The 14426-nt window shown below is 34.8% G+C and overlaps 1 protein-coding gene across 3 annotated transcripts; it reads left to right on the top strand.

Moving 5' to 3' along the window:
• Positions 1-88: 88 nt before the first annotated feature.
• On the top strand, positions 89-12207 carry LOC112558537 (arfaptin-2-like). Of its 3 annotated transcripts, none has more exons than XM_025229031.1 (6): positions 89-231; positions 1470-1728; positions 3455-3865; positions 4103-4196; positions 5379-5553; positions 6015-12207. In XM_025229031.1, the coding sequence occupies exons 2-6, from the start codon at positions 1482-1484 to the stop codon at positions 6165-6167; spliced, it is 1080 nt and encodes a 359-aa protein (XP_025084816.1). In that variant the 5' UTR covers positions 89-231; positions 1470-1481; the 3' UTR covers positions 6168-12207. The 3 variants fall into 3 exon arrangements, with proteins under 3 accessions (XP_025084816.1, XP_025084817.1, XP_025084815.1); XM_025229032.1 differs by having other exon boundaries at positions 192-365; positions 1470-1695; XM_025229030.1 differs by having other exon boundaries at positions 192-365.
• Positions 12208-14426: the final 2219 nt, after the last annotated feature.

Here is a 14426-nt window from a genome sequence, read left to right as displayed (position 1 = left end):
TATAGGATTGACAGTAGTTTCTACATAAACTGACTGCGTACACCTAATGCGATTTTTTTTAAACAACAGTACTTTGGATTTTACGAGGACTAACGTATGTAATCGTTTGTACAGATCAAGATGCCTGACAGATGTCACAATGTTGAAATGACCCTGCCATGAACCGGAAGTAAAAGTGTTGTCTCTTGTACATGACGTCATCAACACGTCGGTGGGGACATTGACTCGCAGGTGAGGTGTTGATGTGAAGCGTTTTGACAATATTAGTCACGTCAGCTATTTCCCCGGTGTTCGTGTACGGTTAAGACAGAAAGGCTGTCCGCTTCACACACCGACTAGGGAATGTTGTACTGCTTCTTTTATATGTAAGTTAATTCTCAAATTCACACGGATCGATATACTACTAGACAGTAGCCATGTCGATTTTGTATTTGTCGTTTACTCAACAGTAAAATGCACATATAGGCATTCAGGATTATTCTGACTGATGGAGCGACAAACTTGCGGACTAAATATGGTATATTCAGCACTAATCTCATTGCATCATGATGAGTTTCTCGAAGTTCTGTATGTTGTACACTGTATAATTTTCTTTTCATTGTAGGTTAGGATATAACACCTATTATGTCACTTTTGTTGTAGGAGTTGCAACCTCAATAACAAGTAGCCACATGCAACATAGCTTAGTCATTTAGAAGGGAAGCTGATTCTTTTGTAAACTGTCTTTGGTACACTAGTTGGTTTCAGTTAAGTGGTGAGAATGAAAAGAAGGTATTATACATTTAAATAGGTGAGCTAGAGAAACAACAAGCATTGAGCACTCATGAGCTTGAGATACATGAGTAAACAATGCAGACATGTACATTTTGTTAATAGAGATCGAAAGAATGCATAAAGGTAAATGAGAATATGGTTACAAATAAAGCATATTTTTCATATCTAAATTTTTAGTTCATTTTTTCATGCAGTTACATAAATGTAATTATAAACTCTGAGAAAGGCCATTAGGTATTAAATATAAGTACACATTACTGTTCCCAATGATCATGCCATCTTTTTATCATTTTTAAACCTTTGATGTTTCGTTTCAATTCTACCATGACTTAATAATCAAATTATTTAAAAGCTGATATTATGGACTGCTTCTATGAGCCTATTTTGCGTCCCTTACACTGGTTCTATCATATTTACAATGTTACAAGAACAATAAAACATTATAACTTGCCATACGAAGATACCAGATAAGGTCATTATAGAATTGTTCTACTCTGTGCAACGGACATTTTATTAGCCATAAGTATTATTCTGAGTTGAAACTAGTTTAAAGTTATTGACTTTGAAGAAACCAAGGTTGTAGGGATAAGTGGGTAGGGTGGTGGGGGATGGAAGCACACACATGAAGGAGCATTGATGCATTGAAGTTATATGTGAAACCACAAGAACTGTGATTTTTTTTTTTTTTAATCTAGGTGTGTACAACCATGGCAGAGTCTCATCCACCCCAAAGGTCAAGTGAAAAAGAGGATGACAGTTTTGAAAGAGACTTAGAGGAGATGCTAGATGATGGCCCTAGCCTGAACAATGCCATCTCAAATGTACAGGGTGGCACACCAAATACCATGAGTTCATCATACTCAGGTTCAGCTTTGTCCTATGGAGCTAGCGGGACCAAGGAACCCAGCTTGGCAACTCAAGGCAGGCTTACTCGCTCCTATTCTATTCCTCCTGGTGTGTGCCTTTGCTTGCAGCACTGCTTATTTTTCTGACAACCTTGACCACCAATGCTGAATTTTTATATTAATGACAGCTGGAGATTAGCTTTAGCAAGAATAACAGTGCCTGCTCAAGTACTTGTACTAAACTAACTAGATAAGCATAGGCAACTGCTGCTGAACTATTTACGGTTAAAAATTTCCTGATTATTTTGCACACAAAAAATTTGACTTAACATGTTCTATCAAACTGTAAAGTGTTAAACATTTGTGTATCACTGCTATTGGGCTAAATTTATAAAATATCATGTGTATTACTTTAATAACTGTGTTTGCAGCAAAGGTATAGTCCCATTAAATCATATTCACAATAGATTTCTTTTGCATTGTTATCATAAAATTTTAAAAAGTACTTTATTTCTTCTGCATTGCATAAACTAGAAGGTGGATGTTGATCCCCACTTTGATGACTTTATAGTAATTCACATTAGATATGCCTCAGCAAAGCTTTTATAATATATATTATACAATAATGATACCATTAATATATACAATAATGTTATCTATAATCAGAGCTTATGTATTAGCAGAGATTGCTTACATCATAAATCTAAATTTTGAGCTATGAATATGATTTCTTGCTTTCCAACTGACATATTTTGTTATTTACTACTGCAGATGCTAAGCTTTAAGTGAGATTAGGGAAATGTTACTTTAACTTTTTGTTTATAAATTACACATATTTTAAGCTTTGTCTTGAGTGATGAGCCAACATAAAGGAATTGTTTTCTTTATCTAATCACTGTATAATTGCTGTTGCAATATTTTACTTTAATGCTATGCAAGTATGAAATAAGTCATGCCTTTATAAGCTATCTCTGGTAACTTGCCTCCAGTGCTATAGTTTAATTCTCATGCTGCTTTGCTCCCAGCTTAAATAGTTTTCTTTATCATATCACTATTCCAAAGATGTGGTTTTTTTCAAAATTCTGTTACAATAAGAAAAAAGTGAATAAGGTTACTTGAGATTTTGGTGTCTGCATAATGTAATAAATTAATTTATGGTGACTACATCACTATAACTGTGAATGCTACCCAAGCTCTACATTGTAAAACAAAACCAAAAAAAATTTTATTGTTATAAAACTTTTTATGGTGAGCCGTCTTTCTTTGTTCGACTAATTTTCTCAAATGGTGAAGTCAGATCTTTAGTTGGTGTGCATGATTCAAGATAACTGATATTAGCATAATGGCCATATAGAGGTCTAGTAGGGTGGAATCTCTTTTAATGAACAGGTAAAGCTCAGTGCTAGATACTTCCCCCAAATATCCCTCTCCATTCCATTCCCCAAAAAACATGCCTAGAAATATATCTATACACATAAAGAGCTGACAACATAGACATAAAATTGTGCATGGATACACTTAGCGCCTCAGCTGAAGAGAGAGGTAGGACCATATATTGTATGTGTACAAATGAGATATCACAATTTTGACCTTCGTATTTTTGTAAACATATCTAGTGAATGGAAGGGTTATTCATCCAGATTTTAGGAATCTAGCACTAAGCTATGTCCAATCACTAGAAAAAAAAAATGTGCATCTCACTAGACCTTTAAAGAAAGTCTATAGTTTTGTCTTTCACATGCAATCTACTTCTAATCAGATAATTGTAGAAATAAGCTTGTTTTGTTTACAAAGACTGATATTGATTTTTGTTTGTTTGTTTTTTTTTTTTGTAGCTACCAGTAACATTCCACTGTCTGGACCACAAAGCAATGGTGACTTTGTACCCAAGCTGAACATTCCTGCATCAGCGCAGTCCAAACTGGAATCTCTCAAAGACTGGAGTATAAACACATTCAAGTGCACTCGACAGTTCTTATCGGAACGATTTGGCAAGGGATCAAGGACAGTTGACCTAGATATGGAGACAAAGATTGAAGCATTGCGAGACACACAACGCAAATATGCCAGCATCCTTCGACTGTCACGCATCCTCACACAGCATTATTTTCATGTGGTTCAAACTCAGCGAGCCCTTGGAGAAGGATTTGCAGAGCTTGCCCAGAAATCACCAGAACTACAGGAAGAATTCCGTTACAATTCTGAAACACAACAGGCTCTGGTCAAAAATGGAGAAGTACTTCTTAGTAAGTTGAACTTTTAAAAGATTTGATGATTCATTTCTTTTTTGGATAAACCTGGCCTAAAAAAGTACAAGTGTGGAAGATATTCTTTATTCTGTGTCCTGCCATGTTGAAGGTCCTTGAAGACACTTGCAGCAGCTAAATGCTGATACCATTTTAAAATTTGGCATAATTTGATTTAGAAGTGATTGTAGATGTTAAATTTTAAAAAATTGCATATTATATTTTTTAATCAAACAGGTGCATTGAACTTCTTTACATCATCGGTAAACACTCTTTGCAACAAAACTATGGAAGACACACTTTTGACAATCCGCAATTATGAAAGCTCTCGGTAAGACTTTTGAATATTCATTTTTCTTGCAGAGTGAAATGCCAAATTTTATTTCCCACTTGATCATTGACCACATATTTGTGAATTGAAAAAAATTCACTTCAGCACTTTGTTAATTACTTGTTGGTTGTTGGGAATTTACATTCTTTATGCATAAGTAGTTAATTATAAATTTTAAAAATACAAGCATTTTTTTTACTTTGCCTTATAAACTGAACAAAGATAATGCTGTTGATAACAATGAGAATGACCAACTTTATTTGTCACAGTGGGCAATTTGAATGTGGGAAGGTGTTCTAGTCACAAAAGTAGAAGTTGGAAATAAAAATAAGAATTAAAGTTCGTTTCAAGGTGCAGCATTGAAAGAAATTGGCAAATAAAGGGGAAAAAAGTACGCAAGTGACAATTACAGATATATATATAAAACAAACAAACTTACATCAAGGATATTCATGTGTGCACCTACAGCATCACAAACACACACACCCTTTTATATTTAAGATTAGAATATTCCAATTGAGTGTTTATTTATCAATATGACTTAAAACTTTTGTAATCCATGGGTCAGTTTTAATTACAGTAGGTTAAAAGTCAGGATTTAGTCTTAGTGATTATATCTACACCCTTGATTTTTATGCTTATATATGACAATCTAAACTGTGATAAGTTATAAAATATGCTTTATTAAATTTGTGTTGATTATCAATGTTTGTTACAAGAACACACAGACCTAAACCTACATCCTAAAATTCAGTTCACCCAATTTTAGGAATCAAGCACATAAACAGTCACTACATATAAATTTATAAACTGCCAATTTTTCCACATAACAAGATATATAACAATATACTTCTTTTATGTAATATATTTATATCAGCATAAAATATTATTTTTATATACCACAGTTAGACTAATATAAGTATGAGCTTAATGAAGACCTATGGTGCAAAGGCCTTGTTAAAGAATTGATCGAGTGATTTCGGTACAGGCGCCTCATTGGGATGCTTTAACCAGGTAGTTCCCTTCCCAAGCTAGAAAGCTTAATTGCCAGTGTGAGCCCAGCATCATGATTAGAGAATTTACCTGCTAGCTTTAGTATCTCTTGTTCTTTCCTCTAGCTCAACAGTATGTGTTTGCCTATGTTCAAGTGTGTATCATGTTTGACTATTATTTCCTTTTCAGGCTTGAATATGATGCTTACAGAAATGAGCTGGAAACTCTTCAGCTTGGGCCAAGAGAAAATGCCTCCACTGCAAAAGTTGAGGAGTCACGAAGGAAATATGAGGATCACAAAATAAAGTTTGAACGTTTGAGATCAGATGTCAACATTAAGCTGAAGTTTCTTGAAGAAAACAAGGTGTGTTTGCATATATTTGAGTTTTGGACCATGCTTTAAACTAAGCATTTAAATCCATTAACTTTTAAAAAAAAATAAATTCTGTTCCATTCTAAATATCCCATGTTAGCAATAATGCACTTTTTCTGAAGACTTGTTAGTAAAGACGTGAGCATTATATAGGTTTATCTATTGCACTTGCATGTTAAAATAAAAAAAAAAAAAAAAACAGGTAAATTGAGGGAAGTATCATGGAAGAATTCAGTCACAGCTAAAAGCACCCTTCAGACAGTTCCTTCATGGGATCATTAAATACTCCATACTGGAGCTGATTAATTCTTGAAGGAGTTTGTGTAAATATTTGGTTTTTTTTTTTTTCAACCATGAGACTGAACTGTGAAAGGTTAATATTAAAATATTTGATGCGAATTGGATATAGCCATGCCTTTCATCTGTGCTAATGACTTGCTGTTTGTTTTCAGGTGAAGGTGATGCACAAGCAGCTGCTTCTATTCCACAATGCAATCTCTGCCTACTTCAGTGGAAATGCCGCTGCTCTGGAAGCTACACTAAAGCAGTTCAACATTTCCCTTAAACGACCTAATGCAGAAAAGCCATCATGGATAGAGCAGTAGGCTTTACATCTGTCTAAATCCCATCATATTGTTTTTCTTTTTATGGAATGTCATTGGTTTGGTCCATATATTTTCTTTTCTGGTTAAAGTATATTGTAATCAATTCGAGCTGCTCACTGCAATGCTGTCAGTGAATATGCTGTGATGGACTTGTCAGGATGGCTTTCTTATTAGCACAGGAGAATAGGCTTGGACAGGATTCATGCCTTGATTAAATTACTTTCTTGTATGGCATAGACCATGATGGATCCTGACCAGCTATGTATCATTTTGTATTCATTACTTTAGCTTTTGTATACTTTGTTCACAATGTTCTAAATTTTATATCAAAAATTTATACTTGATTATTGAAATTGTGTATTCTCATGCCTGGCATGATTTTCTGGTTCCCCATATTTCCCTCTTTGATTTGGTTTGTAACTGCCTGATAAAAGGATTGATGGAAGAGAGAGTAAGCACACTTTGTGAGCATGCATGCCTTCATGCATGCTTGTGCTGTTTGAAAACTTGACTGAACTTTCAGTTCTTACCTTCTGTGTAAAAGAAGTTGTTCATAAATAATGTAAACAAAAACTTTTTTTCAGTTTAGGTACAAGTACATGAAGCATTATAATTATTTTTAAATAATGGCTGTTATTTTTTTCATACTGAAAACAATTAAATTTGTTTATGGAAAACCTATTTTGGGTTTTTATTTTTTTAGGATAGTAGTGGGGGGAGGGGATATGCAAGAAGCTAAAAACACTAATGCACACACTAGCTTGTTCAATATCCATGTGGTGTGATTCATTTCCTCCAGTTGATCTAGATGTTGAATTGGTAGCTTCCAGGGAAAGCAAAGAAGAGGTAATGGCAGTTCCCTCACAAAAAAAAAAGGTTGGCCTGGATGCCATTTCGTCAGCTCACTCCCCAATCATCAAAAAATTATGGGAATATTTTAAGTTTTTTAAGGGAAGAAAGAAACAATTGTTATTAATTCTAGAGATGCTACAGGGTGAATAGGTAGCAAATAAGCTACCAAATTATGACTAGCAATTGTTTTTTCAAACATTTCCCAAGACTGGATGTAAAAGCAAAAAGCTCTTTCTTTGCGGTGCTGCAAAGGTAATAAGTTTTTAAAATTTGCTTTGTTCAACATTAGATGTGGTTTGATATTCCAAGTCATTATATAGTACATGATGATCCACATTTAAAAAAAAATCCTCAGGATGTGGGAGACAGTTTTAAAGTGGTTTTACATTTTCATAATTAGTCGTGAAATGTAAGAAAAGAATGAGACGTGCACTAAGTGTTTTTTGAAGTGTGTGTGGTGGGGAGTTTGAAGATGTATGGTCAACTTCTGTAAATATTTATGGAAAGAACACTTTGCTGCTTTATGACCATGTGACTATGTGGTTTGCATTAGTATTGAAGGTCACTGTGCATTACTTTTTCTCACCTTTGTTTGGCCAAAAAATGTTAGGAATTGTGCAAATTCCAAGCCAGGCTGAGGGACACAATGTTGATGAGAATATTTCTTCGTTATTGAGTTTTGTTTTGTTTTTTATTTGTGGGAGGGGGAAGCTATGCAGGAACATAATTAAAAACCTGAATAGCCAGTTTTTATCATTTTCCTGATAATGTAGAAAGTGTGTCGCACAAAGAGTTTACTACAGTGGAAACATAAAAGGATGATTGCAGAAGCTGCTGTTTGACGTTTTATTGCTTATGTTTGTGTTATATTGATGCAAATCAACCATATATCTATGATACAAATTTATGGTATAGTTTTGCTTTTTAGTTTCCAAAGGAAGGTCTGGCATTTCTTGATGTAATCTGCTCATCTCAGTTAAAATATACACGTAAAGCATTGGTATTTACTATAAAGCATGGATTCAGCAGTGGGCTTTATCTAGAAGTGTTATGTAGAGAGATCATTTGGTGTTGTCTTTGTTTTGCCACAATAAGTTTTACATGATAACTGTACATTAGAAAATGATGTCATGTCAGATAACATCAACTGTCAGTTGTGTATCTGACATACAAAAGATGTGCAGGTTATACGTTTGACTGTTTCTGCTACATACCATGCTATAAGTCTTTGAGTTATTGTTTCAAAAATTACATGCAATCCAACAGTTTTGAAGCTTGAATCTTGAAATTATTCTTCCTTATAATCAGTTCATGATTAGGTAGCTAAAGGAGTGAGTTAAATGGAGCTTCCAGTTTTTTCATACAATTTATTTATATGTTGATTGTCTTTGATCTGATCTCCTGCATTTATTTTTACACTAGCTATAAAGCTACTTGTAAGTGTGCTTCATCAAATGCCGTTCTGTAATGATCCTCCCTCACAAAGCACACTTCAGAACACAGAGTATATTTTATAGGTAAGTGCAAAATCAGTCTTGAACTCTTATCTTGGGGAAAAAAACTGTTTTTTTTTTATATTTTGATTCCAGTTTTCTTCAGTTTCTAGCCGTCCACTGAGTTTCTTCTTTTGAATCCATGTATCAGTTATTATTTATTTGCTTTATTTTTTTGTGTTAAGGGTATAAAATAGCCATGTATCCCTCTCGTGCAATGAGTTTATAAATTTGTACATAAAACATTTTTTTAAGCAATCATTTTTGTTGTTGATGTATTTGGGTGTCATGATTTTATAGAGGGGTTTTCTATAAAAACTAAACGTGTTTGTGAAAGCCTCGTTTGACATCACATGTTCAAGTGGCTACACACATCTTTTAATCATCAAAAGATGTACAAAATCATGTTTCATTCATCTTGTTCATTTACTTTCTAAAACATTCATAAAATTATTTAATTAGATGCAAGATGGTGAGGGTGACTGGGAATTGGGAAACATTTTCTTCGGCTCACCTACTAGCTTGCCAATCAGCATTGGTAATCACTGTATTTATTTGGCATTTTTGGCAAGCAAGACTTGCTGAGCTGGCTCTGTTTTCATGTGATTTTGTAGTTGATGTTGGTGGTCATTCTTATTATAACTTTTAGAAAGAAGCTCCTGTCTTGCCCCTTGATCCTAAATTCAGGGACCTAAATATTCCTAATATTACATGTTGTCTTAAACCACTTGTACTTTAAGGGCATCAACAACTGCTTCCGTTTTGTTTTCAGGCTCATGTAACTTTTAAAGTACTGTTGGAACACTGTACAAAATGTTGGGTTCTTGGGGATGTAAAGAGTATATGTGTATGCATAAAAAGTACACTTTTTTCTCTTGGGAGTGAGGCAGACAATTTATTCCAGCTACACTATTTTTCTGTATAAGGATTTCATTTTGTTTGACAATAACTATAAGCCCTCACAAGTCTGTTGTATTTAAAGAACTTATGATCATACGTCATAGCACAAGTATTTCATGATGACTTTTTTAAAAATATGTCCCTTTTCACGACAGTCATGCAGAGATCTTTTACCATATCTATACATGAGACATTTTTTACCAATGACATTGTAGTTTTGTTTCTTATTTCCTTTGTATGGTGACATTCTACAAGTTTGTGAAACTATAGGACAGTGATAGTGCCTGCTGTTCATTCTCCCCCGACACCTGCTCCCTGCCAATACGGGCAACGATGTTTATATTTAACAAGCCTTTTTATGATGGCATAGCATTTGGTTTGAAGTTACTATTGCATTGATTCGACACCACTCAAGCATGGTGTTCACATCTTAAAAAAGCATGGAATGGGTGTATGAAACAGCACAAAGTGCTATTTTAGCAATGCAGTTGATTCATACTGAAGGCGGTGTAACAAATTGATCGCATTAAGCGCTGTGCCATACCTATTAAATGCAAGCAGCGATCTTGGGTTTTTGAGCAGTGTTTTAAAAAAACATCTTTCAACAGTATCTGATTTTTTTTTTGCCACTGGCTTATAGATGTTTTAAAAATTATTTCCATAGGCTCCGTTTTTCATCTAGAACGTGATTTGTGCATAAAAAATTCTTTTGAAAGTGCATGTGTGTTTGCTTGTATACTTTGTGCATGTGCAAGATCTGGTGAGGCAGGCTTAAATTTTACAGATTAGCATGTGAAACTCCATGGACATATGATGAAACAAGAAGAGAGAAGATCTTTTGTTTAAACATAGTAGTTATAAATTGTTCATGAGATTGTGTGGGGTTTTTTTTTCCCCCTAGTAGGGGTAGAAAATGCTTACCTATTGAAGATCAGTGTGATTCAGCTTGCAAAAGAATCCCCCCACCCCTCTGCCTTTTTTGGAGCATTATTTCCTGGAGAAAGTTTTTAAACAGGCTACCTATTTCATTGTTTGGCAGCTGATCATCTCCACAACAAAAATTGTCAGTCTTGAAACACATTAACACTATAATAAGTTTACTAATCCATAAAAGGTTGTACACTAGAAGTGCCTCAGAATTAGGCCTAGGCCTAGAATGTGAAAGAGTTTAGATTTTCCAAAAGTTGCAAAAAGTCTGTGGAGTCCCATTAGGCTATTCAGAGGTCTCTTGGTGGCATGCAATTCAGAGTATCTTCAACACATTTGTTCCTTCAATATAAAGTCTAGGCCATGTTAGCATCAGAGCTCACTTTTCAGTCCGGATGTATATAAAAGTTTTGTTTTGGAATCTGACCTCTCTGCTTATAAACTATTGCCAGTCTTTTCCTCTATGTTAAATAGATATAGGGATGTAGCTGCTGACAATGTTTTGTGAAGGAAATTTTTTTAATACTTTTTTATTTTACCATATTATACCTTATTCTCGTTACTGATTCTTCATCTAACCTTTTTGGGGAAGTGGAAAGCCAATTAGCTAAAGCAATGACATTCAAGTCCAGAGGCACAGTGTTTAGCTAATTCAATCCTGTTTGATACAGTTTAATTACTAAGTCAATGCAGCTGTGACCTGATACAAGGTTTTAGTATTAAATACAGTGGAAGAGATAGGCACTGCCTTCGCACACAAAAAAAAAAAAAAGCTGGCCTCCAGATAAGTGCAACTACTTTGGTACCTTTTAATTTTAGTCTGCTAGTTTGGTGTCTGACCAGTACATCCTAGTATAAGACAAAGTGCATGATTCGTTGCAAATGAAAGTATAATTAATGACAGTATTTGGCAGCTGCTGTTTTCTTTAAAGGGTTCAACTTGCCTTTAGCTTATGTTCTTTCTGACCTGGAATTTTAGGTGAGATTGTCTTTCTAGGCAATCACATCCACAGCTTGAGCTCTGTAATGTGGCCCTTATTTGCTTGATGGACTTCTTATTGGTCATACAGGATGTTTCAGAAATGGCAATGGTGTGGCCCATCTGGTAAGCAAACATTCCAGGTTTGTTTTCATCCTTATCCTGTGACCTGCTTTGTTTTTCCAATGCTCCACCCCACAGATTTAGAGGCCTTTCCATTGTCCATAAAATTTCACTCCAACTTGCTGGAGATAATTACCTAAATGACTTCTCAATATCTGTGTTAGAAAAAAATTTGGTTCAGGCAGCACACTGTTCAATGAATGCTTCATTTCCATTGCATATTTCCTGTAGTTCAATGGAAACCATTTGTCTTCTTGATGAGCATATTCAGTTAGGTTCATTGATATGTGACTTGGGACACATTATTGGACGTGTCAGTTCCTTGTAATTAGCTTAATTAAATAAGCATCTACTTCTCTCTAAAATGGAAAAGGATCAGAGTAGCATGAATGTTGCCAAAACCTCTAGTCACCTTTGAGAAAATCTTGTTTAAACCATGCATTTAATAAAAGGAGCTGAAAAATGCAAACATTCTGACAATGGACACTTGTTTCAAGTCATTGCCAGTTGAAACAGGACCTCTAGCCAAAATATGAAAATGTGTCACAAGATGCAGATGAAGAGAATAAGTAAATATGAAATGATAAATGTTTGCATTATTTTGCCTTGCAGCTATTTTCTGTTGTAGGGTAGATCTTACCCGTACCTCCTTGAGACCTGTTGGAGTTGTTTTTAAATCTTTAAGAAATTGTCTCAAACCTGTGGTTTATTTCCATTTTCAGTGCATAATCTGTTGTAAGCTAAATAAAACAGCTTTGATTTCTTTGTTTACTTGCATTTCTGCCTGACATACTGCATTTTAATACTTGCTGGTTGCTTTATGTGTCCTCCATAGTAAGAAATGCACTCATTTAATAATAATATACTGCAATGTCACATATTGTGTTGACTAAGCTGGTCACAGCATTGCAGATATGATAAACTACCTGAACAGTAATGATACATGTACCATGAAGATATTAAGAATATAAAAAGGGCACTACAAACGCATAGTGACATCATGTTTAAGCAACATACACATGATGGCGAGCATTAACAAACACTCCTTTTACCTCATCAAATATATATTACAGTTAACAACAGTACCACCTGTATCAGAAACATGAGCACAACAATTTTAGTCATATTTATTTGCAAGTTATCGACTTGCCTAACTCTGACCATTGGAAAGGTCTGGTGCTTTTTACCCTCTTATGCATCTTTGATTTTGCAGAGAAATATGGTTTGAAAAAGAACTAAATCTGTCAGGAGCTGATATCACTTAAAAGACAGATCACAGCAACCTGATTTGCTTGTACAGAGTGTTAGGTACAAGATCAATGAACAGGTGTCAGTAACTGCTGTGATAGACTGTTGCTACTACATGCACAACATTTCACTATCAAGCATTAAATATACACCTGCAAAACTGAAACCAGATCAAGTGTAAAGTGTAAGCACTAGTAATTTGTGGTACAAGTGGCATATTTATAATGCTTTTATTACCATTTCCTATTCTTAAAATGGTACACATATAAAAGAAAACTGTTAAATAAAAAAAGTGAATCCATGACTTCAAATAAAACATAACACATATTCTTAAATCATATTTTAAAAAGTTTTAGTATAGCTGACTTGATGATATCCATCTCAGCAATACATTGTATAGATGTTTCTTTTTAACAGGATGCTTCATTAAAAATTGTCATGTCGGCATTTCAACATTGCACATCACTGAAGCTTTTAATATTTTGTGCATCTAAGATTTAAGCAAGTTAATATTTTGATGTATTATAGTTTACTAAACAAAATCTGTAAAAATGTTTCTACCATATCCTCAGAATGGAGCTGTACCAATGTACTCTACATCTGTCGTATTAGACTTTCTTGTAGACATTATTTTCAAACCATTAAGTTGTTATACACTGAAAATGCATGAATGCATGCTTTATTATTATAGGAGCATAAATCTATTTCTATTCATTCTGATAAGTCTGAGCTTGAAGTGGTAGAACCTGACTGTGAGGAAGGGTCCAGTCGATTCACAACGTAATTTGTGGTGTCAATAAAGCGTTCCACACAGTTGACCATGCAGTTTTCTGTGCGAGAGTCAAGCTTTTGGCCTGGGTTCCCCATGCATATATCCCAACATTTATCTGTAAGATTGTGAATCAGTTGCTGAAAACGTTGCCTCTGCGTTTCCATCTCTACAAAGCGATGCATGCTGGGATCTTGAAGTGCTTCAGACATTCTGATCCACTGCAAATGAAATAACCGTTAAAACATTAGTTTACCTTAACAACTCGAAATGAAAAGATATGGTTGTTTTTGTACACAATTTTGAAACTCATCTGAGAATCTGACGATTATTTTGGAAGCTGAAAAAGTTATTAATTTTTTTTAAATATCATTGACTGCAAGTATTAAAGCTCTAATAGATGGAATGGTGGCAATTCCACAATTTTACCCTAAGCCACCACAGCAGAAGTGTATTCATTGCAAGAACTGCAGGAATGCATACTTATATACCGTACTGCACATATCTCTCCTTTCTTACATGGCCAGCCATACAACACATCGTGACACACGCGCTGTGTTGCTGTAATGTGTGTACTGTAGCTCTGGAGTAAGGTAATCTTAGAAGTCCTTTTAAAAAACAATGCTCAAGGCTTTTCTCAATCACCATGTCTATGCGAGTTTTCTTGACTCTGATAAAAAGCACGCATTTAATTTGAATTTACTTTAATTCCCCTCCTCAACAGTGAGCACATTTTCATGAGCTATTGGCACAGAAGAGAACACATAGTGGAGTTCATCAGTGACAATGATCTTCACATTATGCTGTTGACTGAAATGTGGCTCAGAGATCATGGTGATGAGAGTGTCCCCCAAGGTTCTGTACTTGGTCCCATCCTCTTTATCATGCATACCAAGCCACTTACTACTCTAAATCAATCTCACTCTGTAGCCTATCAATCCTTTGCTAATAACACTCAGCTGTTCTCC

The sequence above is a fragment of the Pomacea canaliculata genome, linkage group LG3 (assembly GCF_003073045.1).
Source record: "Pomacea canaliculata isolate SZHN2017 linkage group LG3, ASM307304v1, whole genome shotgun sequence".
NCBI lineage: Eukaryota > Metazoa > Mollusca > Gastropoda > Architaenioglossa > Ampullariidae > Pomacea > Pomacea canaliculata.
Note: the sequence above shows the minus strand (reverse complement) of the source record. Positions and strands in the feature narration are given on the sequence as shown.